We start from the raw sequence: 24,021 nt of genomic DNA, 5'->3' as shown, positions 1-24,021 counted from the left end.
AAGTTAGAAAGAAAGAAAGAAAAAGTTTCTCAATAAAGAGTGATACGATTAAAAGCTAGAATAAGGGATAGAAATAAGAGGAATATTAATGTATACATTTTTATCTTATAAAATGAAAGTAATAATGAGAAAATGTGGAATAATTGAATAATGATAGATTGCAACCAGAGGTGGATTGCTAATTTTTTTACTACTGGTTCAGGCGGGCTCCCCTGCATTCATGATGCTACTGCACATGTGCAGAAGCATCCAGGCGGAGCCTCCTGCTGCCGCTACTACAGGTTCACCCAAACCGGCAGCAACACACCTCTGATTGCAACCTAATATAAATGTGTATTGTCATTAGAAATATATAAATTGATTGAATGTAATAATTATGTTTAATCTGATTAGTTTCATTTGGATTGGAATATATGGTACCCAGGTACCACACTGTTCACGCATTGATTTGAAATTTTCATTAAAAAAAGTTTTTTTTAAATTAAAAACTAAAAAAAAAGACAACATCCAGACTGGTTATTCAGGGAGTAGATTCTCTGTGTAAAAGAAAGCCTGGATTTGCAACCAACCACATCATCCTGGCTCATCAGTGGATTGTTGCCATTTCTTTAGCTTCTCACTTCTTCCTGCTGGGGAACCCATTGTTCACAAGCTGGAACTGAGTTCCATCAGCAACAAAAAAAATGACAAAAAGTGAAATCCCTCACTTGGGGAAAGACGAAGTGATCAGAAGACAGTTCCTTTTGCTGCCTCTTGATGGATGCTGTCATCTTCTTACCTCTGCTGATTGTTTAAATGAAAGCAGGGAATCATCTGTAGGAGATTTCTTTCCCCAGTCTAGAGGAAGAGAGAAAGGAGACAATAGGACAATAAGAAGCATCTCTTTTTGATTAACATCTTAATATTCAAGTAGCCAGAAAGGTCTATCTCTATGTTCCATCACAACAGGATAGAAGAGAAGGAAGCTAACTAACAAACCTAGCAGACAACTTTGTTTCCCAAAAAGTAGAGAAGGAAACAAGGGGATCAGCCATATTGGACTTAATTCTCACTAACAGAGAGGAAATGATAGAAGGTGTTGAAGCCACAGGAACCCTGGGGGCAAGTGACCATGCAATATTGGAATTCAACATTATGCAAACACAAGTAGTAGAAGAAAGTGAAACTAGAGTCTTGGATTTTAAGAGAGCTAATTTCAATAAACTTAGAGAGAGCTTGGGAAAAATTCCATGAATGAGAATCTTCAAGGGGAAAACAACTCAAGAAGCTTGAGAAATTTTGAAAAATGAGATTACAAAAGCCCAGTCTAGCACACCACCAATGATGAAGAAAAATAACAGCTCCCAAAAGAAACCAGCATGGCTGCATAAAGAACTCTCTGACAAATTGAAAGACAAAAAACATAAGTATAAAAAGTGGAAAGGGGGGGGGGGGACATAACTAAGGCAGAATATCAGCAAATAGCCCGAGCATGTAAAGATGAAGTGAGGAAAGCTAAGGCTCACAATGAAGAAAGTCTTGCCACAAAAGTAAAAAATAACAAAAAAAGCTTCTTCCAACATGTTAAAAACAAGAAAAAAGTTAAGGAAACAATTGGCCCATTGCTGGGAGAAAGTGGTAAGAAGGTGACAAGTAACAGGGAGAAAGCAGAACTATTTAACTCATGTTTTGCATCTGTCTTTACACAAAGGGATAAAACAGTCCAATCTATCAAAAACAGCACCACAAAAATCAGATTAGGAACACAAGTTGAAATAGGAAAGAAAATGGTAAGTGAGCACCTGTCTACCCTAGACGAGTTCAAATCACCAGGACCGGATGGATTACACTCCAGGGTTCTGAAGGAACTGGCAGACTAGATCTCAGAACCACTGAACTATATCTTTGAGAGATCCTGGAGCACCGGGGAACTACCAGAGGACTGGAAAAGAGCTGATGTGGTTCCCATCTTCAAAAAAAGGGGGGAAAAACAGATCCAGGAAACTACACACCTATCAACCTGACCCAATACCAGGAAAGATTCTGGAAAAGATAATCAAGCAACGAATTAGCAAACACCTAGAAGCAAACAAAGTAATAGCCAAAAGCCAATATGGGTTCGTCAAAAACAGATCATGGCAGACTATTCTTATTGCATTCTTTGATAATGTGACAAAATTAGTGGACCAGAGGAATGCTGTCGATATAGTTTACTTGGACTTCAGTAAGGCATTTGATAAGGTAGACCATAACCTACTACTAGATAAAGTAGAAGAATGTGGGTTAGACAGCTTCACCACCAGATGGATTTGTAACTGGCTGACCAACTGCACTCAACGTGTAGTCCTCAATGGAACTGCATCTTCATGGAGGGAAGTATGCAGTGGGGTATCCCAAGGCTCTGTTTTGGGCCCAGTACTATTCAACATCTTCATCAATGATTTGGATGAGGGAATAAATGGGGAACTCATCAAATTTGCCAATGACACCAAACTGGCAGGAATAGCCAACACTCCAGAAGATAGGCTTAAGATACAGAAGGATCTTGACAAACTTGAACATTGGGCACTATCTAATAAAAATGAAATTCAATGGTTAAAAGAGTAAGATTATACATTTAGGCAACAAAAACAAAATGCACAGGTACAGTATAGAGGGTACCTTGCTCAACAGTAGTAACTGTGAAAGGGATCTTGGAGTGCTAGTGGACAACCATTTAAATATGAGCCAGCAGTGTTCAGCAGCTGCCAAAAAAGCCAACACAGTTCTAGGCTGCATAAACAGAGGGATAGAATCAAAATCACGTGAAGTGTTAATACGACTTTATAATGCCTTGGTAAGGCCACACTTGGAATACTTCATTCAGTTTTGGTCACCACAATGTAGAAAAGATGTGGAGACTCTAGAAAGAGTGTAGAGAAGAGCAACAAAGATGATTAGGGGACTAGAGACTAAAACATATGAAGAATGGTTGCAGGAACTGGGTATGTCTAGTTTAAAAGAAAGAAGGATTAGGGGAGACATGATAGCAGTGTTCCAATATCTCAGGGATTGCCACAAAGAAGAGGGAGTCAAACTATTCTCCAAGGCACCTGAGGGTAGAACAAGAAGCAATGGGTGGAAACTAATCAAGGAGAGAAGCAACTTAGAACTGAGGAGAAATTTCCTGACAGTTAGAACAATTAATCAGTGGAACAACTTACCTCCAGAAGTTGTGAATGCCCCAACACTGGAAGTCTTTAAGAAGATGTTGAATAGCCATTTGTCTGAAACGGTATAGGGTTTCCTGCCTAGGCAGGGGGTTGGACTAGAAGACCTCCAAGGTCCCTTCCAACTCTGCTATTGTATTGTATTATATTGTAAGCCTGGTTCTTAGTGTTTGAGGGATGCCTCCCTGTTCATCCTTACATTGTAAATCCCTGATCCTTCTTTTTTTTTTTTCAGTTCAGCCAGATCCTCCAGAAAATCTTTCCCTAGAATTTGAGAAAAAAGTATATGGAGAATATATGTTATTGACGTGGAATCCACCTTCTCTGGGTGATGTCAAATCGGGTTGGCTAACTCTGGAGTATGAATTACATATAAAGCCTGAAGAAGGACAAGAATGGGAAGTAAGTGTTTTAATTCTTGGTGGCCAAATGTTCTGCATGTTTTTAGGTCACAAAAAAACCCCTAGTCAATATCACAAATAATAATTGCCATACTTTATGCTATTATTGAATAATACACCGTAAAAATGGTGCCTTTAGGACTGAGCAAACACTTAAAAATACTTCCTTGTTTATTAATATGTTTTATCTGTAATGTAAAAGGGATGTGGTAGCTCAGTGGCTAAGGCACTGAACTTGTTGATCAGAAGGTCAGCAGTTTGGTGGTTTGAATCCTTAGTGCCACATAACGGAGTGAGCTCCCTTTACTTGTCCCAGCTTCTGCCAATGCATGTAAAAAGGCAAGTAGAAAAATAGGGACCATCTTTGGTGGGTAACAGCATTCCATGTGCCTTCAGCATTTAGTCATGCCGGCCACATGACCACAGAGACATCTTCGGACAGTGCTGGCTCTTCGGCTTTGAAACGGAGATGAGTGCCGCCCCCTAGAGTCGGGAACGACTAGCACATATGTGCGAGGGGAACTTTTAGTTTTACCTTATATGTAATGTAAATAAAGCTTTTGCTGCAGTTCATAGTATATCCTAAAATAGTACACACTGATGCATGTGTATGGATATTTTTACTGTACACTTCTCTAGTCTCATTCACAAAATATAGATAGTCCTTACTTAATTGTAGCGAGATGGGCAGGAAACAAATTTAATAAACAAACAAACAAACAGTACTAATTGGGGCCAGAATTCCTGTAGCTAAGAATTAAAGCACAACATCACATGGCCATACAGTTTAGCGACAGATATTTTGACACTTCCAGTGGCCATCATTAAGCAGACCCCATACCATTATTAAGTGCAGAGTCACAGGGTCGCTGTTTGCAGCCTCCCGCTAACTTCCCCATTAATTTTGCTTGTCAGAATAACTAAAATATACAGATATAGACCACATGTAGCAACTGCCTTGTTTAACTACCATTCAAGGTGGTAAATCACACCACTGATGAAAAAATAACTTTTTGACCGCGCATTTACAACTTTTGCAGGGCTGTAAAGTGAAGGAAAGCTGAAGTAATAGTGTTGTGGTTTCACTTAGTGACCACTTCCTTTAACAGCCAAGTTGCCTGTCCCCATTGTGCTCATTCAAAAAAGGCTGATTTTTAACAAAAAAAGCTTTTTCTATGTTTTCATGTATATTCTTATATTCCCAGAAAATATTTGTTGGGCAAAGGACGTCTTATAAGATGTTCAGTGTGAATCCAGGAAAAAGATACATTGCCCAGGTTCGATGCAGATCAGATCATGGTATCTGGAGTGACTGGAGCCCTAAAAGTTATATCAAACTCCAAAAAGGTGAGACAAACCTTTGACTGGCCTTCTGTTGGCATTAGGCTTATGAAGGCAAGAACAAGTTCAGTTTACCTTAAGGCTTTCTCCTTAGCAAAATTAAATGCAATCTTCCACTTCTTGAGCTGGCAGAAAACTCTATTGGCATAAGAAGTGTCATTCTCTATCATGCCATGGGTAGGGTGCCATTCTTGTTTTTTGTTCAGAGGGCATATCAGGACAGGAATGGATGGCTTTCTTGGGTTTCTTTTCTTCCTCTCTTCAGCAAATAAGTTGAATAAATAACAACCTTGTCTCACTCTTTTGCCAACCTGGAGCCAGTCTGTTTAACCATGTTCAGTCTGTATTGTGACTTCCTGACCTGTATATACATATTTTTCGGAGTATAAGATGCACCTTTACCCCCCCCCCTAAAAAAGCGTGGAAATGTTGGTGCATCTTATATACCAAATACAGCAAATTTTGGCCTCCTGAAGCCCGCCCTCGTATCCAATTTGTGTGAAAATGGGTGAAAAACGGGCTATTTTCCACCAAAACATGTGTTTTTGCCTTCCCCGAGCCCCCAGAAGCACTCTGCAGGCTGCAGCAGGGCTGTGGGAAGGGAAAAATGCCCCCGTTTTGGTGAAAAATGGGCTGTTTTTCACCCAAATGGGGGTGTTTTTCCCTTCTCCCAGCCCTGCTGAAGACTGCAGAGTGCTCCTGGGGGCCGGGGAGGACAAAAACTTTTTTTTCTTACTTGCCTCTTCAAAATCTTGGTGCATCTTATACACCGGCGCATCTTATAGTCAGAAAACTATGGTAAGTTTCTCATGAGAGCAATGAGAGGTTCTGGAATTCTCATTTTCCAAGAACTTTCCATAACTTCCTAGATCTTTCTATGATTAATGAAGCACATTCTGGCTTCCTTTTTTGATATTTGGCTTTCTTGTGTTTTGGCAGTTGCAGTTATATTTTCTATACCTTAGCACTTCTAAAATCATCTTGAACATTTGGTATATCTTTTTCCATGCAGGGCACTAATCTGTATTGCGTTATGCTAAGCCTTATTTTGCCAGCAGGCGAAATAAAGATTATTGTATAGCATTTTGCACATACTGTTCAGTTCGTTCGTTAATTCATTGGTTCATCCATCCATCCATTCATTCATATTTTAATGTAGGTTGACCTCTACAAGGCCACTGTAGTTGGCTGCTGTGATGTTCTTCAGATTTGTTGGCACTGCTTGGTTCAGTCAACTTCATATTCTGGATTCATTTCGGCACCATAATTTATCTTGACAAACTTAGTGTGGAGATTTAATAAAACTCTGCAAATAATTTTTTTTCTTTAAGTTAAAAAATAATAATGAAGTTCTATGCAACTACATGTAATTTAAACCACCTTGTTTTCTCTCTCAGATACCAGCGTAAAGGACGTCGTTGTTTGGATCGTTGTGGGTTTTTTAACAATTGTCGCTTGTTTGATCTTGATCTGGATACTGGCTTTGAAAAAAACAAAGTGAGCTATAACTTTAGATGTTGTGAGATATGCAAAAACAAACCTCCTATAAAATCTACATTAGCAATGAAGGGAAAGGGCTGCTGTCCCTTTCTAATGGACTACTGTCTGTCTGAAACCATGGTTTTCTCTTAAAGCAGTGGTTGACAACTTTTAAATTGGTGGTGGACCTCGGGAGAGGGCACAATATCATCACAAGGGCTCCCTGAAGACTTGCAGATATGTTATGATTTAAATGTTGAGTTAAGTCTTGGGAGTTTGTTACCATGGTTCATGGCCATAAAAAGTATTTAAAGGGGGGGCCATGGTGAAGAAAAGGTTGAGAACCACTAGCTTAAAAAATACTTTCCAAACTATCAGCATTTGAGATTGGGGTGAATAAAGATATGATTGATTTGATTTGCAGTTGCCATATTGTGACTTGTAAATGTCAGTTTATGACTTAGCATATTAGTGGGATTCAAACAATTTTTACTACTGGTTCTGTGGGCATGGCTTGGTGGGCATGGCATGGCATAGTGGGCATGGAATGGTGGGCGTGGTAGGGGAAGGATATGGCAAAATCCCCATTTCCTCCCTATCAGCTGGGACTCAGGAACAGAGAATAGATGGGGCGGGGCCAGTCCGAAGTGGTATTTATCAGTTCTCCAAACTACTGAAAATTTTCACTACCTGTTCTCCAGAACTGGTCAGAACCTGCTGAATATCACCTCTGCTTAGCATGTTGTGCAAATCCAATTAATTGTGTTGATTCGGTAATTCATGGCTAAACAAATGATGACTTAATGTTTCGTAGAGTCAACTCCTTTGTCCCAAAGCACAAACTCACTGTCAGGTTTGGGCATCAAAATCCTACACCGCAACTCTGAGATGTGTCTTTAAGAATGCCAGTGCCAACCTAGATCTTCCTTAAAGACATCCATGCTATCTCATTTTTAAAAAAGTTTAAACAGCAGGAATGGAAAGACAAAATATAAACTTCCCACTTGGCACAAATAGCAAACTTGATGTGATTAATAACAGACCAGTAGCATAGGAAGAAAGCTTTGAAACTTCTCTGTGTCCACCCCACTTCCAGCAACTTCTTTGCCATGGTTTATATTTCACAGGAAATAATCAATTAGTTGAGGAGCAGGAAGCAGAAGGAATTTTAATCATTCTGGTGCCAGAGATCATTTTATAGAAAGATGATCTTCCATAGGCAACTTATACCTTTACTAACCACTGAATGGTAGCCTAGAGGAGTTTTTAATCATTTAGTATTTCCATCAAGCTATTATTATTTGAGCCCAATAGCCAAAAGATAAGAGGGGAGATATTTATCCCCTCTGAAACTTATTATTTTTGAAAGTCTAGAGAAGAGTTTCTCAACTTTGATCATTTTAAGATGTGTGAAGCTCAACTCCAGCATGGCTAGGGAGTTGTTAGAGTGGAACAAACCATCTTAAAGTTATCAAGGTTGGAAAGCACTGGTGTATAAAGCATCATATACAGGTAACTGTTTGCAACAAAAAGTCTTATCCAAAGGATGATGATGATGGAAGTAAAAAGAGCCGAGGTGGCGCAGTGGTTAGAGTGCAGCACTGCAGGCTACTTCAGCTGACTGCAGTTCTGCAGTTCGGCTGTTCAAATCTCACCGGCTCAGGGTTGACTCAGCCTTCCATCCTTCCAAGGTGGGTAAAATGAGGACCCGGATTGTTGTTGGGGGCAATATGCTGACTCTGTAAACCGCTTAGAGAGGGCTGAAAGCCCTATGAAGCGGTATATAAGTCTAACTGCTATTGCTATAAGTAGAATAACAACTCTTTTCTAGAGTCTCTTCCTGGGCTCTGTCAATACCAAATCATTGAAGTGCTACCTATATCCTGTGAAAAGGCCTACTAAAAATGTTCCAACAAGCAGAGCTATTTTTAGGTCCATTTCTACTGGAAAAAGGAATGAACTCCCACTACAGTAGCCGCCTTCAGAAATGTCATTTTAACATAAGAAGGAAAGATAAAAAATTTTCTATCTTCCTTTTGCATTTCAGGATGTTCGCTCGCCTTCTACCACCAGTTCCAGGTCCAAAAATAAAAGGCTTGGATGCTCAATTATTACAGGTGAGCTGTTAAAGGAGAGTTTGGAGAATGTGAAAATCTTTTACTTTGGTCACAACGTTCATGTTGCCATCCAAATAGATAACTTTTCAGCTGTTATTATTCTGCTATTATTATGATAACTTCTCTGCTAAGAGAACCTTTGCAGAACTTCATGGTGTGTGCCACTTGTGCCCTTTCCTGGATTGTGAGTCCCTATGCTCAAGTCACTCATGCCCTGATTATCTCGCGTTTGGACCAGTGGTGCGCTTGCAACTATTTTTTACTACTGGTTCGGGCACGCTCGCACAAGCATGCATGATAGTGGTGGGTTGCAGGCGGTATGCCCAATGCTGGCCCGGAGCACCAGTTACCCTTCCGGTACAGTGCTCTGGAGAGTCCGCCCGCCCACCCGAGCTCCTTACCTGTATTTGAGCTCTTCGGTGCTTCCACGCACACGCATGGAGCGCATGGCACATGTGCGACGCTCCACCGAGCAGCTGGCGGGTTGTGGAGGCATTGCAAGAGGTAAGGACGCATGCGCATGCTGCACGCATTCATGTGGTGGACACTGGGCTCTGGAACCCACCACTGATGCATGCCTCCTGCCACTGCTACTACTGGTTCGGCCAAACCGGGCCGAACCAGAAGCCACCCACCACTGGTTTGGACTATTGCAATGCAAGCTACATAGGTCTACCCTTGAAAAGTATTGGGAAGTTACAGCTGGCACAGAATGTAGCTGCACAGACAGTTCTTGGGAATCCTAGAGTAGCCCATGTAACACCTCTGTTGTGCAAGCTGCACTGGTTGCCGATCTGCTTCCAGGTCCAATTCAAGGGGTTGTTTATTACTTTTAAAGCCCTTTAATGCTCTGGGACCAGGCTACTGAGGAACCTTCTCACCCCAGTGGGATTGGCCAAGCCCACTTGCTCTGGCAGAAGGAGCATGCTGTGGATCCTGTCAGCCAAGGAATTCTGAATTGGGAACATGGAGTAGGAATGGGGAGCTTTATCTTTATCCCCGTGGAGATTCGTACCCTCACCACCATCCAGACCTTCCGCACAGCCCTTAAGACCTGGCTATCCCGTCAGGCCTGGGGTTAAAGATTGCAACCCGCCCCCGCCCGAATGATGAATGATGTGTTCTATTTTTAATTATGTAGTGTTTTATGTCTCACTGTCTTGTATTCCCCTCCCTATGAACTGTAAGCCGCCCTGAGTCCCCTCAGGGAAAAGGGCGGCCTATAAATAATAAACCTATAACCTATAACCTATAACCTATCTTGTCCTTTGTTAGGATTGCAGTCTAAATTCTCCCTACCATATCTCATTTTCAATACAATATTTGTAATGACTATGCCACAGTACAACAGTTTGTCTCCTTGGTAATCACAATATTGAACCACTGTACATTTTCAAGAGACAAATGTATAACATGTGCTTTATAGGACTGTACAAATATTTTAAAAGAGGTGCCTTGAAACATGCAGAAGTGTGTTCCAAGCACCTTTTTAAATGAAAAATTACCGTACTTTTCAGAGTATAAGATGCACTTCCCCCTCCCCCAAAGTGGGTGAAAATTGTGGTGCATCTTATATACTGAATGTTGCCAAAACCCTGACCATCAACCTGCCCTCACCCTTCATCCGTTTTCGGTCTCCACACTTCATGTTTTTGGCCTCCATGCATCGCATTTTCAGTTAGTTCCAGGCAACGGGGATCAATGGCAGCAATCACCACTACCTGGAACTGGCGGAAATACAATGCGCAAAGGCCAAAAACGGAGTGTGCAGAGGCCGAAAACACAACGTGCGGAGGCAGTGATTGGCAGAGATGTACTGTGATGATCCCCGCAGCCTGGAACAGGTCTAAAATGGAGTGTGCGGAGTCTGAAAATGCGACACATTGAGGCCAAAAAAGGGACGTGTAAATGGGCTGTGACGATCCGTGCAGCCTGGAACAACTGATTGGTGGTATTCTGGGAGGCTGATCCAACCACCAATCAGCTGCTCATGCTGAATCAGACTGCGATAACGTGCTGAAGCTGACCAGGCTATTTGCTGTTTGCTGCAATAGCAATAGCAGTAGACTTATATACCGCTTATATACCGCTTCATAGGTCTTTCAGGCCTCTCTAAGCGGTTTACAGAGAGTCAGCATATTGCCCCCAACAATCTGGGTCCTCATTTTACCCACCTCGGAAGGATGGAAGGCTGAGTCAACCCTGAGCCGGTGAGATTTGAACCGCTGACCTGCTGATTAGCAGTAGCCTGCAGTGCTGCATTTAACCACTGCGCCACCTTGGCTCTTTGCATCTTGCTGCAAAGATGCTAGCCAGATGAATACTGATCGTAGGCAGAGGCAGAATTTTTTTTTCTTGTTTTGCTCTCTAAAAACTAATGTGTGTCTTATACTCTGGAGCGTCTTATACTCTGAAATATACGGTAGCTATTTTCCCCAGGGAAACGAAGCATCTATGAAGGCACATGCTGTGCCAACAGTTAGAAGCAACTTTTGAAACATCCCGTGTTTCTGGAAAAAGATGTGGCTGCTTTAACAGGTCAAAATGAGATGCTTCACACGTGCTCACGTGTCGTGAACATCTCTTTCAAATAAATAATTTCTTCATTCTGATCCTTATAACTCATCAATGTTGGCATTTAATTCATATTCTATGTCAGTTTGCTGCCTTTTTATGTATCGGGGAGGCAAAGCTATATAGCTTCAGGGCTCTTTAAAATTCCTGATGCGACTGCTGGATACAGTTATATGCAAAAATTGTACATCAAATTAAATATAGCTTTATCCTATCTCCATAAACATTTGGAAGTGGAGTCCTCATCATAGCTCAACAATCCCGTTCACTTTCCTGCTTAATAAAATCCAACCCGCTTTAAGATCTGTATTTCATCTGCTTTATGTCCAAATGTGTTCAGCTCATCTTTATGCAATATGTCATTTTTATAGTAATCCAAGGTGCATTTTATCTTTCTCCAGGCAGGAAAAAGTGAAGAATTGCTGAGTGCTCTTGATTGCCAGGGTTTCCCTCCAACTTCAGACTACGATGATCTGCTGATTGAATTTTTGGAGATAGACGACAGCGAAGATCAGCAGCTAATGCCAAACCAGGGAAAGAGTCACCCCAATAAACACTTGAGGCCAGCACACCAGGAAAGAGACTCCAATTCAGGAAGAGGAAGCTGTGAGAGTCCATCTCTACTGCAAGAGAAATACAAGGAAGCCAGAAAACTGCCCCCTGCAGCAGAAGTACCAGATCCTGATGAAGTTCAAAAGAACACCGATAGAACAAAACTCTCGGAAACATTAGAATTAGAGCCTGAAAGGGGTCTCCCACAGTTGACCAGTAGGAACCCAAAGTCATCTACATGGCCTGGAGACCAGCCAGGGCACTCTCACACTTCAAAGTGTTCCTCTTATGATGCCACAGAGATCTGCAAAAGGGTACTCAAAGCCACCAATGTGAAAAAGTCACCCATTTTGGGGAGAAGTGAAGGAAAGCATCGTTCTCAACCTCCGGAACCCATTGAGACAGTCAGTAAAATAAAAACAGGCCAGCTGGAGGATGAAGTCAATTTAACTCTAAACTCTCAGCGTAATCAAGAGGCATTCTGGTTAGCTTCTCCAGAGCAGTTGCCTTTTACGTCTACGAAGCCAATGGATTATGTAGAGATTCACAAAGTCACCAGCGACGGAGTGTTGGCTGTGCTCCCTAAGCAGGCAGAAAGTGTTGTCAAAACTGAAAAGGCTCCTCTGCCTACAGATGCAAAGGAATACTCCAAGGTTTCAACTGTTGTAGCCAATCATATTCTGGTATTATTACCAGAGACCAAAACGGAAGCCTCGCCTTCTTTTCAGGAACCCACAAGGGAGTCCAATCCGGAAAGCCAGGCAGAGAAAAACACAATCTATTGCCTCCCCGTTCCCAACACGTGCAAAATACAGATTGGCAATTTAGATTACATGGATCCAAACAACTTTATGCCAGCCTTTCATTAATAAAACAAATTGAAATCTCCAGGTGTGACACAAGGAAAATAAACATTCTTGGCACAAAACTGCTCAGCTGTAGCTCACATCTGTTTATGTTTTGCATTTGGTCATTAAGAACAGACCCGGGGCCGGGGGGGGGGGGGTGGAGATTCATCTTGCAGTCTGCGATTAAGAGAATTGTTTTTGGTGAAGTCTGACTTTAGGGAAAGTATGTGTCATGGTTTTATTTCAAACCACCACTTATTTCGCTTATGTCTGATATGTCTTATCAAAAATGATGAAGTATTGAGAATTTCTGGTTAAGCTGTGATTGGGCATCCTGGGGTGAAGGCTACATTACATATGCAAATCACCATTTTTACTTCTCATTTATTGAGCCATGAGATCTGACACCACGTAGAAGAAATATACAAGAGCATAGGGCCTGCATTTAAAAGGGTTCCTTTTTCAAGGGCCACAGAACTGTATCCCTCTCAAATTTCAGGTGACTCTTTTCTACCCACATCCCTCCTCCTCACCATTTGAGAGAGAGGTATTTCCTGCCTGGTCTCCTTTATTCCTACCAGATACAAAAGACTGATGACATTACAATAAAGACAGAGGTAGTGTTCAGCTGGTTTGGACCAGTTCAGGTGACAGGTAGCGGAAAATTTGAGTAGTTCGGAGAACCGGCAGATACCACCTCTGGCTGATCCCGCCCCCCGTCGTTCCCTGTCCTATATTCCCTTGTTTTTTACCTCAGCTGATTCACGCGGCAGAGTGGATTGCTGCACCCCAGCTGAGCTAAAAAAATCAGCTCAAATCACCAGGGCTGACACCGAGGGCGGTCTTTGAGTGCTGCACATGGACGCAAAGTGTGCATTAGACACATGTGCGCAAAGCTCTCTCTCCTAGAACCAGTAGGAAAAGATTTGGAATCCCACCACTGAGTGAAGAACCTTGAGTAGATGCCACATATACTTAAAAAGGAGAACATTTGTAGCTCAGGGTTGAAATGAGGGCTTGTTGGTGTTCTCCGAGTTTGGTGGTTTTCTTCAGATGTTTCATTACCCAAACAAGTTAGTCTAGCATTGATGATGTTACCTAATTTGGATAATGAAACGTCCACAAGAAAACAACTAACTTCAGAAAAAAACAAAGACCCCTCATTTGAACCATAAGCTACAAATATTCTCCTTTTTAGCATCATATAGCATTGATTATGTTACCTGGTTTGGGTGCTGAAATGTCCGCAAGAAAACAACCAAACGCAGAAAGCACCAATGACTCCGCCATTTATATTTCCCACAGTGATCTAGATCTGTGCATAAATTTCTCTGCTAAGGTATCGGCAACTTTGGCTGGGTGCCATAGGTATATTTGCCCGTAGCTCAGCAGAGCAAAATAAAAGCATAGATCTGGGTCACAATTGGAAATATAAACAGTCCTTGGCGCTCTCTCTGTTTTCTTGCGGACATTTCATTGCCCAATATAGTGCTTGGTGGAAGCATTAAATCATCTGAAGGAATGGTTTAAATAAATGGTGGGATTCAAAATAATTTGATACCGGTTCAGTGGGCGTGGCTAGGTGGGGCCATGTGACTGAGTGGGCGTGGCCAACTTAACGTCACTCATGCCCACCGGTCACCGAGCAGTGATCGAGTAGGCAGGGTGAGCAACCGACAACAGGGGGACTGGTTCAGGAGTGTGGCCAGCCAGCCATCGCTACTGGTTCGCTGAACTGGGCAAACTTTCTGCCACCGGTTCAGGCGAACTGGTTGAATACCACGTCTGGTGTATATACAGGTAGTCCTTGAGCTATGACCACAATGGAGCCCAAAATTTACGTTGCAGAGTGAAACGTTTGTAAAATGAGTTTTGCCCCATTTTACGACTTTCCTTGCCACTGTTTTTAAGTGAATCAGAGCAATTGTTAAGGTAGCAACACGGTTGTTCAACATCTATTATGTTTTCTTAATTTAATATTTTTATTGAGTTATAAGATAAAATAAAGATACCAAATATGAAAATAAATTGGAAAACAGTGGGGGTGGGGAATTGAGGAAAGGAACTTTGACACGATATATGTTGACTGGAGCAAGATTATTATATGCACAAAAATGGAAGGACACTTTGATTCCTACCATGGATGAATGGTAGCAGAAGCTGATGGCGTTGCCAGAAATGGCAAAATTGACTATTTTGACAATAAACAATAAATTGTACTTTTGGAGGCCACTTTTGAACTTTCTGCTTGAAGTAGAAAAGAATGAAACTTTGATTTTGGGTTTTATCGATTAGATTGATAGATCCTTATAGAAATGACTAATTTAATTATTATAAAAAAACAAAAGTTGTGGTTTGATGTTAATGCCTTATTTTACTGCAGCAGAGAAAGTCGGAAGTCAATGCTTCTTTTTCTTTTTCCTAACCCTAACTGCCATTGTAACTTTGAACCAGTGGTAGGATTCAAATTTTTTACTACCGGTTCTGTGGGCATGGCTTGGTAGGCATGGCAAGGGAAGGTTACTGCAAAATCCCCATTCCCTCCCGATCAGCTGGGACTCAGGAGGCAGAGAATAGATGGGGCGGGGTCAGCCAGAGGTGGTATTTACCGGTTCTCTGAACTACTCAAAATTTCCGCTACTGGTTCTCCATACGGGTCAGAACCTGCTGAATACCACCTCTGGTTTGAACAGTCCCTAAATGAATGGTTATAAGTCAAAGACTACCTATAATAGGAGGCCTGTGGCACTGTGCAAGGAACTCGATTTTTGTTTTTTAATTTTTAATTTTCAAAACAAACACAACACAAAGAATCCTCCTCCTTTACATACTGTAGAAAGTATATCAGTTGGTTACAAAAGACTTTCATGCATCTGTTCCACAGTCATCAACCATAATTCATATTAATTCAGTATTTTAACTCATATATATTTATACATATTACCATCATCATACCTCCATTATCATTTGTTGTAATTGTTTAAATGTCCTTCATCATAAAATATACCAAGATTTAAAACATAATCGCACACTGGCATTTTATTTGCTATTTCTAATATCCTCCAATAACACTAAATCCTTATGGCCTATTCTGGCTAAACATCCATAATATTTAGTAATAAAAAATTCTAATCCTCCTTTCCAAATCACTGTTTACAATTTACATCCAATTTCCTTATGTTGTACCCATACATATATATACGTTGTTATCATTATCCCTCCTTTCTTTGACTATATCCTTTATCATAACATTTTTCTCTCTAATAATGAAGACTTAACTAAATTTAACTTAGTTCTTTTTTATTAACCTCTATATATAACCAAAAAATTTCTAATCTTTCTTTCAAAGGTACCATTCAATATTCATATCCAATTATTCCTTATCATAGCAATATATATGTATACATTATTATCATTATCAATTATTTATTTAACTATATCTATTGTCACTAAATTTCACTAGGTTTAACTAGTTTTAGATTATACACTTTCATCTATCAACCTGTATCCTACCAGTAGGATGCGCTCTACATGGGGCAGGCCTTGAAAAGTATTCAGAGACTTCAACTCGTCCAGAATGCAGCCGCGCGAGCGATTGTGGGTGCACCTCGGTACACCCACGTTACACCTATCCTCCATGAGCTGCACTGGTTACCGATCAGTCTCCGGATACGCTTCAAGGTGCTAGTCGTAACTTATAAAGCCCTTCATGGTATTGGATCTGGGTACTTGAGAGACCGCCTGCTGCCAATTACCTCCCACAGACCCATTAGATCTCACAGGGTTGGCCTCCTCCGGGTGCCATCTACCAGCCAATGCCACCTGGCTATTACTCAGGGGAGGGCCTTCTCTGTGGCAGTTCCGGCCCTCTGGAATGAACTCCCCACAGGGATTCGGACCCTCACCTCTCTCCAGGCCTTCCGAAAAGCCATCAAAACCTGGCTTTGCCGGCAGGCCTGGGGGTAATGAGTTCCCTCCCCTCTCGACATGTATGGTTGTGCGACTGTTGTTTACTTTTATTATTTGTATTTTGTCTTTTTATGTTCCCCTTTTTCCCCCTTGAATTGTTCGCCGCCCTGAGTCCTCCCGGAGAAGGGCGGCATACAAATAATACAATACAATACAATACAATACAGTAGCAAAACAATCTCATGTCTTCTGCCATTTGTGGTATCAGTCCTCTAATCATCTCCTTAATCAAATTTGCATGAACTTCTCTGTGCAGCTCATTGCTTATTAAGCCTCTCATATAATTTTGATATCCTTCTTCTGTTTCCTTGATCAGCTTATCTTTAATTATCTGTGGTGTTATCAATGATGTTACTGATAACATTTCTCTCTTTAAATCCATAAATTCTTTTGTTTTTTCTTCTCCTATGTCTTACCATCTGGGGTAGAGTTCCCATCCATCTAACTCCCATTTCCGTATTCCATTCTTTCCATTTCCAGACATAAACCATTCGCCATCGATGTCAACAGATTTGATTTCTTCATGATCATTTTTCTCTTTGGTGTTTAGGACTCTAACCTCCACTTTTTCCACTTGATAAACATCTCCAACTTCATCATATTTTGCTGTTAAATGCTCTAGGTTTTCCCACTTCTTTTCTATTCTCTCAGATGTATTTAATAATTTCTGAATTTCAAATATTATCTTTTACAAACTTAAAGTCTCTTTCTGCTGTTGAAATTGTGCCATTATCTCCAACTGACAAACACTGCTGCTCTGGCTTGGACTTTGTGGTGTCCCTGAGATCAGCAGGACATATTCTTCCCGTTCACCGTCTGTGCGGGATGGTTTAGGTCCATTTGGACCACCCAGCAGCAAAAGTGTCGGTGGCGATCTCAGAGCATTGAGATCGCACATCGTCTCGTCGTGATGTTGTCTCCTCCTCTGCCGCGAGGAACTCGTTGTTGATGCCTATGTTGGGTCATTTTTTTGGCCAGCCAAAAACAAGATGCTTTCCGGTTGCTTCAGTAGAATAAATATGACACTTAACAACCAAGCAAATCCCTGAATTCCATGAAAAAGAAAATGGACACCCATCACACGCTGCATATTCTGTTGTTATTCATGTGGGGTTCTATGATACGCTGCTAGTGAAAATTTGCATATCGGTCACATGCTGCTATGTACGCTAACACATTTTAGAAGCTTAGAAAAGGAGAGGGGTGTTGTTATTTCTCTGCTTTTTTCCTATTTAAAAAAAGTCCTATTTTTATAAATGTTTAAAAACTTACCTCATTCTAAGCTATGGAAATATACCTAACTAGGGAGGCGGGGGGAATTGTGCCTCTTGTATGGCCTTGGTGTGCTAGGTTCTTGAATTCCTTTTTGATTGAGTTCATTGCAAGAAATCTCCCTTGGTACAGAGAATACTTAACAAAATAAATGATTTTTGAATTCCAACCAATGGAGGGAAAAGGAGATTTAAACTAGCCCACTTTTGTGTCACTCTAACTTAAGAGTTCAATTTCATATACTGCCTTATTGTACATAATAAAAAAAGCTACTTTAATATAGCCCCTGTGTACTTTCTCAGATTATTTTTCTATTCTAAATATTTATTTTCTAACTTCCCAGAGCTGTATGTGTTTATCTAGAGTTTTGTTGTCTATTATGTTTTTGCCGCTGCAAACGAAGCAGGAAAAAAAAACCCAGGGGACATTACAATTTTTTTATAATAAAAGGTAGCAGTTAGAATAGAGCTGAATTTGTTACCCAGTTATATTTCTGAGGTCGTTTGTCTTTTCTTTGTTCCCGGCGTGGGCTAGCAATTCCCAGCTTTATCGGGGTGGGGAAAGCTTCCAGTGACAACGACAGTGTTGAATTCTCAAGCCATTTGAATGGAAAGCATGCAAGCTTGAAGAAGGGAAATAAACAGTGCCTCGTGTGAGGGTCTCTTTGTGCCAAGAAGGATGTATTCTCCATGGGAGTCATAAGTTCAAGAGTGAAAGTTCCAGCTGTAAACAGGCCAGCATTTTTTTTTTTAATGTTGTAGTTCTATTAACCATTTTGGCCTGAAGAAAGTGTTAGGAAAACTTATGCATAAGAGATGATAGAAGTAGGCGGGGTTTTGGTATAGTCCAGCATTGTTCTTTTATCTTATTATGCATGCTGGTAGGACTCAGATCTTGGCAGAGAAGGAAGGGATGATCCCACCCTCATTATCTCCTGGTATACAGTGTACTATAGGGACACGGTGACTCAGTGGCCAAGATGCTGAGCTTGTCGATCAGAAGGTCGGAAGTTCAGCGGTTCAAATCCCTAGCGTCGCGTAACAGAGTGAGCTCCCGTTACTTGTCCTAACTTCTGCCAACCTAGCCGTTCGAAAGCATGTAAAAATGCAAGTAGAAAAATAGGAACCACTTTGGTGGGAAGGTAACAGCTTTCCGTGTGCTTTCGGCATTTAGTCATGCTGGCCACATGATCACGGAGATGTCTTCGGACAGCGCAGGCTCTTCAGCTTTGAAACGTAGATGAGCACCACCCCCTAGAGTTGGGAACGACTAGCACATATGTGTGAGGAGAACCTTTACCTTTATACAGTGTACCAGGATTGCAATTCTCTGAGTTCCCAGCCAACTGGGGTCAGGCAGTTGCTTGTGTAGGCTACATCTCTCCAAGCTGTTGGTCCAGGGTTTCTGGAAAGTATCAGCTTGGGAAGACTGCTGTATGTTAATTAGCCATGGTTTATCAAGGCCCAAATGCAATTTACAGATGTTCCGGTCCTGCTGTGCTCTTTTTTTCCTGCAAGTTCTGATTCAGTGTGACAAAAGAAACTTGGTTTTAGACATTAATTCCAATTGGAAGATGGTGTGCTTGCCTTGCATTTGGTCAGAGATATCCTATCTTCAGTGGTGGGATCCTGCCGGTTTAACAACTGGTTCGGTGATCACGTGCTTTGCACCTGTGCTCAGTTTTAACAAAGCTTACCTTCCACATTACTTCTGGGGAGTAACACAGCTGAGGTGCAGCAATCTGCTTTGCCGTGCGAATCAGCTAAGAGGATATAGGTAAGTAAAGCACAGGGCTGGGTAGGGAGGGCACCTGATTGTCAGAGTGAATCAGTTCGCTCTCCAGCTGATCATCACAGCTACCGGTTTGCCCAAACTGGTCCGAACCGGCTGAATCCCATCCGTGGCTATCTTGCATTGCACAATCCTCCCTGCATAGCCTCCTTGGCTATCCATAAGTTAATTAAGCCTAAATACAACATCCCAAAATAACATCTACCATTAGAGTTTTCCGCTTACTGATAATGTCACCGCTAAAAGCGAGCCTGTCCATCAAGAAATTGTTGAAGGATGCCTCCTTCCCTTGGAGATGTTCAGAAAAATCACCTACCTACCTTCTCTGTTGACATGTTTAGTGGAGAATTTCAAAAAGTCATTTGTATCCAGCTGTAATTCTTGCATTAATATGAGCTATTATATATATTAAGAAAGTTTATAAAAAATATGCATTTGATCTTGTTTTGCCTTTTCACAAGATTGTGCATGTTTTCAGGTACAAAGAAAACTTTATTTAATACATGAGATTCTGTTAAGTACGTTCAGTATATCCTCTAAAGCTAAATTTATGTCACTTTTAATTGATCTCATTTGTATCATTCAATAATTGTTATAAATGGAAAAAGTCTGAACAAAAATTTGTCAGTTGTATCCAAAGTCTGCTGAACTGATAATCATTATATTTGCTACACATAGATAAATAACATGTAAGACTTTAAAATGTAATAATGAAAGAAGTTACTTTGTTCAATATTTTACATAATTTACATATTGAGTAGGATTGCTCTGTACTATTGTTTATCAAATAATTATCTCACTTTTGACTACAATTCTACTTTTTTGGCATGCCTGCTTTCAGTTAACTTTGTCCTTTTATGTTTTTAATTCAATTCAATCAATCAGAATAGAGCTGGAAAGGACCTTCGAGGTCTTCTAGTCCAGCCCCTTGCTCAAGCAGGAAACTGTATAACATTTCAGACAAGTGATTGTCCAGTTTCTTCTTAAAACCTCCAGTGATGAAGTATCTACAACTTTTGACAGCAAGCTGTTCCACTCAGGGATGGGCTGCTACGAGATTGCCTGGGTTCAGGAGAATCCGTAGCTAATGTTATGGCCGGTTTGGAGAACCTCCAAATCCCACCCCTGTGTGGCCCACCCACCCCACTCTTCCCCTCCCAGGAGTCTTCACGCCATTGGTGGGTTCCTACTGGTTCAGACTGGTTTGGCCAAACCGGTAGTGTTTTTGTTAAACCACACACATCAAATTTTTACTCTGCGGTGATTTTACCCTTGCTGATCTACTTATGGTGATCGCTAAAATATTTTGGATATGGAATTCACAGTTATAACCGTAATTGTTCAACTCCAGTTCTAAATAACCCCTAAGAACTCAGTGGGACTTATTTCTTGTTTGCAAATGTTGATAGCCATGATAATTTTTTGTTGACTGAAGAAGATAATAACCGTTGTCTGGGAAATACAAAATAAACTACCGGTAAGCCAGCTAGATAGATGAATGATGGAAAGCCATAAAATTGTGACTATTTTCACAGGTATAACAGAACACTTTTTTTTCCTGGACAAATACTACCGCCTGCATTCCTATCCCTCTAAAAGCCAACCAAACAAAAGAATTGAATTTACTTTATTTAGTAGTACATAGGATTTATGCAAGAAGAAAAAAGATTGCATTTTCTAAGTGCTGAATATTTCAAAAAGAGTAAATTGAATCTTTCGTAATTGCTTAGATATTTTTCTGAATCTCAGAAGCATAATTATGTAAGTCAAGGGAGCTGTAAATAGTTCACATTATGTGCCAAGATGAACTGTGTTTATTTTTTAAAGAGCAATCTTCAGCCCTTGGAGGCCTGAAAGAACCTTTTGCCAATAGCTATTTACATGCAGACACTTATCTTTTCTCCATTCCACTAGGAAGTAAGTGTGCACGTAAATCAAGCAATTGTTTAAACTTCATAATGGGCCTAAATTAGCTTTGAATGTCTCCACTGAGGATTGACTAATTTAAAATAATCAGACTCTGTGTATTAAATTATGGCTGGCCAGCGGTAATAAACAAACAAATGATGTAAAATAGTAACAAATATCACACTTAGTCCCTCCAAATTTGCTGCTTCTACCTATACTTTCAGCAGGTTTATCTCTTAGGGTTTCTCTTTGAGTGTTGTGTTCAATCCATCAGATTTTAGAACAAAAAATATAGAATAAAAGGGTTGGAAGGGACTTTGGAGGTTTTCTAGTCCACTCTGAACTCTTGCCCATGGCAGGAAATTCTGCTGGATTTCATCATCGGCTCTTTCTGATCAGGGGTTGTAAAAATTCCACAGGCAACATGCTATAAACTCAGAAATCAAAAACTTTCTGCAAAAAGTTTGGAGAAAAGATCTTGTAATCAATAATATGAATGAGCCCTTTCTGCATGAAATTAGTTCCTTTGGTGATCAAAAATAAAATAATAGTTTCTTATTATTTTACTTTTAGGAAAGGTGATGCAGCTTGAACTGATAGCTCACAAAAATATGTTTACCGTGTTCAATACCAATCAGAATAATATGGGAACAATTATGCTTATATTGATTTAGGTATTCTCATACCTTATACGTAATTACCCTTATATTGATTTTAGATGTCCTGTACAATTTTAACCCACAAAGTCAAATTTTGCTCACTCATCTGCACCATGCTTGAAAATTGACCAGGGACCTGTTGAATCACCTCCTTTTAATATTGTTTTGAGGGTGCAAAAATGAGACAGAAGTTATCAACTTCAATTAGCAAGCTACTGTAGCTGGGTGAATTGACTCGGTTTAAACTTAATAGGGGTCAGCCCCACTCGATAGATCAGAACAAGAAATCAACTCCACAAGAAAACTAAATCCATTTTTTATTGAGTTTGGTTATACAGTAAAAACAGAAGCTTGCAATTCTAGCTATGCTGTGCTTCCTCTTCCTTTAAACAATTCAATGAATAGAGAAACATTTGCCAAATGTAATCTCATTGTTTGAACTTAACGTGTGTGCCCTTTTCCCTACGGCTCCTGTATATTTCTGATTAAGTCTGGTCTCTCTATAATAGACCATTGGAACTATCCTTTGCTCATAATATTCTTGTTATATTCTTTTGACATTTATCTTTCAATGTGCTACAACATTGTCTTTATCTTGTTCCCACTTATGAATGAGAAAGGCCTAGATCCAGGGGTGGGCTGCTGGGCATTGTCATGGGTTCGGGAGAACCGCTAGTTAAGATTCTGTGCAGTTTGGAGAACCCCTAAATCACCACTTCTGGGCTGGCCCCACCCACCCTTCCCCTCCTAGGAGTCCCCACGCGGTCCATTGCAGGTAAGTAAAGGGCATGTGTGGAGGCTCAGGGAGGGCGAAAAATGGGAAGAATGGGTCCAGAGGGCCTCTGGAGCCTAAGGAGGACATTTTCGCCCTCCCAGAGGCTCGAGAAAAGCCTCCAGAGCCCGGGGAGGGCAAAAATGCCTCCCCTGCCATGGTGCAGGAGGCCAACTAGGCCACGCCCAAATGGCCACACCCACCCAGAAACTGGTCAGAGACTCCTTGCTAAAATTTTTGAAGCCCACCCCTGCCTAGATTATTCTTTACTGTACTTAAAGTAGTATTTCCTTCTGAATAGTAGCAGAATTCTAGGGCAATCTTACCCTCTCTCTCAGACTACACCAGTCTTTCCTTGTTGGGAAATTGGATTTGGCAGTGACTGGGGATAGCAACCAGTTTCATGCGAAGTAATTTTCATGGACACCTGGAGAGACCAGCTCAACAGTGGAAAAACATCCATCAAGAACCAGTGTAGCGTAACTCGTTGATGGGTTAAAACTTTGAACTTGTATTGTCGAGACCTACATCCATTTCTGTGTCAATCATCAATCTCACAAGGTGTTAAATTTAAATTACCGCATTTTTTGGAGTATAAGACGCACCTTTTTCCCTCAAAAAAGAGGCTGAAAATCTGGGTGCATCTTATACATCGAATACAGCATTTTTTGCCTCCCAACCCCCCCCCCTTCACCAAAATGGCTGTGCATAGCCTCTAGGAAGCTTTCAGAGAGCTCTTGGGGGCTGGGGAGGGCAGAAATGAGCAAAAAACAGCCAGTTTTTTGCTGAATTTTGCCCCCCAGCCTCCAGGAGCACTCTATAAGCTTCCTAATGCCCTTTTCTTTTTCAAAAAATGGGCCAATTTTTGTGAAAAATGGACTGTTTTTTGCTCATTTTTGCCCCCCCCCCCCCGCCCCAGGAACACTCTACAAGGCTTCTAAGGGCTATTCATGCCCTTTTTTTGAAAAAAAACAGGCCTATTTTCACAAAAAATGGACCATTTTTTGCTCGTCCCCTTCCCACTGAACACTCTACAAGCCTCCTAAGGGCTATTCATGCCCTTTTTTAAAAAAAAAAACAGGCCTGTTTTCACAAAAATGGGCCATTTTTTGCTCGTCCCCCCTCCCCCGAACACTCTACAAGCCTCCTA

General features: G+C 41.0%; 1 protein-coding gene across 4 annotated transcripts in view; it reads left to right on the top strand.

Moving 5' to 3' along the window:
- The window catches only part of PRLR (prolactin receptor), a 110,022-nt gene extending 95,298 nt beyond the window's left edge, over positions 1-14,724 (top strand). For all 4 annotated transcript variants that reach the window (XM_087715407.1, XM_087715406.1, XM_087715405.1 and 1 more), the window contains 5 exons: positions 3,424-3,590; positions 4,795-4,936; positions 6,328-6,427; positions 8,457-8,526; positions 11,502-14,724. In XM_087715407.1, coding sequence (XP_087571533.1) covers positions 3,424-3,590; positions 4,795-4,936; positions 6,328-6,427; positions 8,457-8,526; positions 11,502-12,521 — 1,499 coding nt within the window. In that variant the 3' untranslated portion in view covers positions 12,522-14,724. The remainder of the gene's footprint in view (positions 1-3,423; positions 3,591-4,794; positions 4,937-6,327; positions 6,428-8,456; positions 8,527-11,501) is intronic.
- The last annotated feature ends 9,297 nt before the right edge of the window (positions 14,725-24,021 follow it).

This window comes from Thamnophis sirtalis, unplaced genomic scaffold, assembly GCF_051295495.1.
Source record: "Thamnophis sirtalis isolate CommonGarterSnake01/CBP01778 unplaced genomic scaffold, rThaSir2_p1.2 scaffold_5, whole genome shotgun sequence".
In the NCBI taxonomy this organism is placed as follows: domain Eukaryota; kingdom Metazoa; phylum Chordata; class Lepidosauria; order Squamata; family Natricidae; genus Thamnophis; species Thamnophis sirtalis.
Note: the sequence above shows the minus strand (reverse complement) of the source record. Positions and strands in the feature narration are given on the sequence as shown.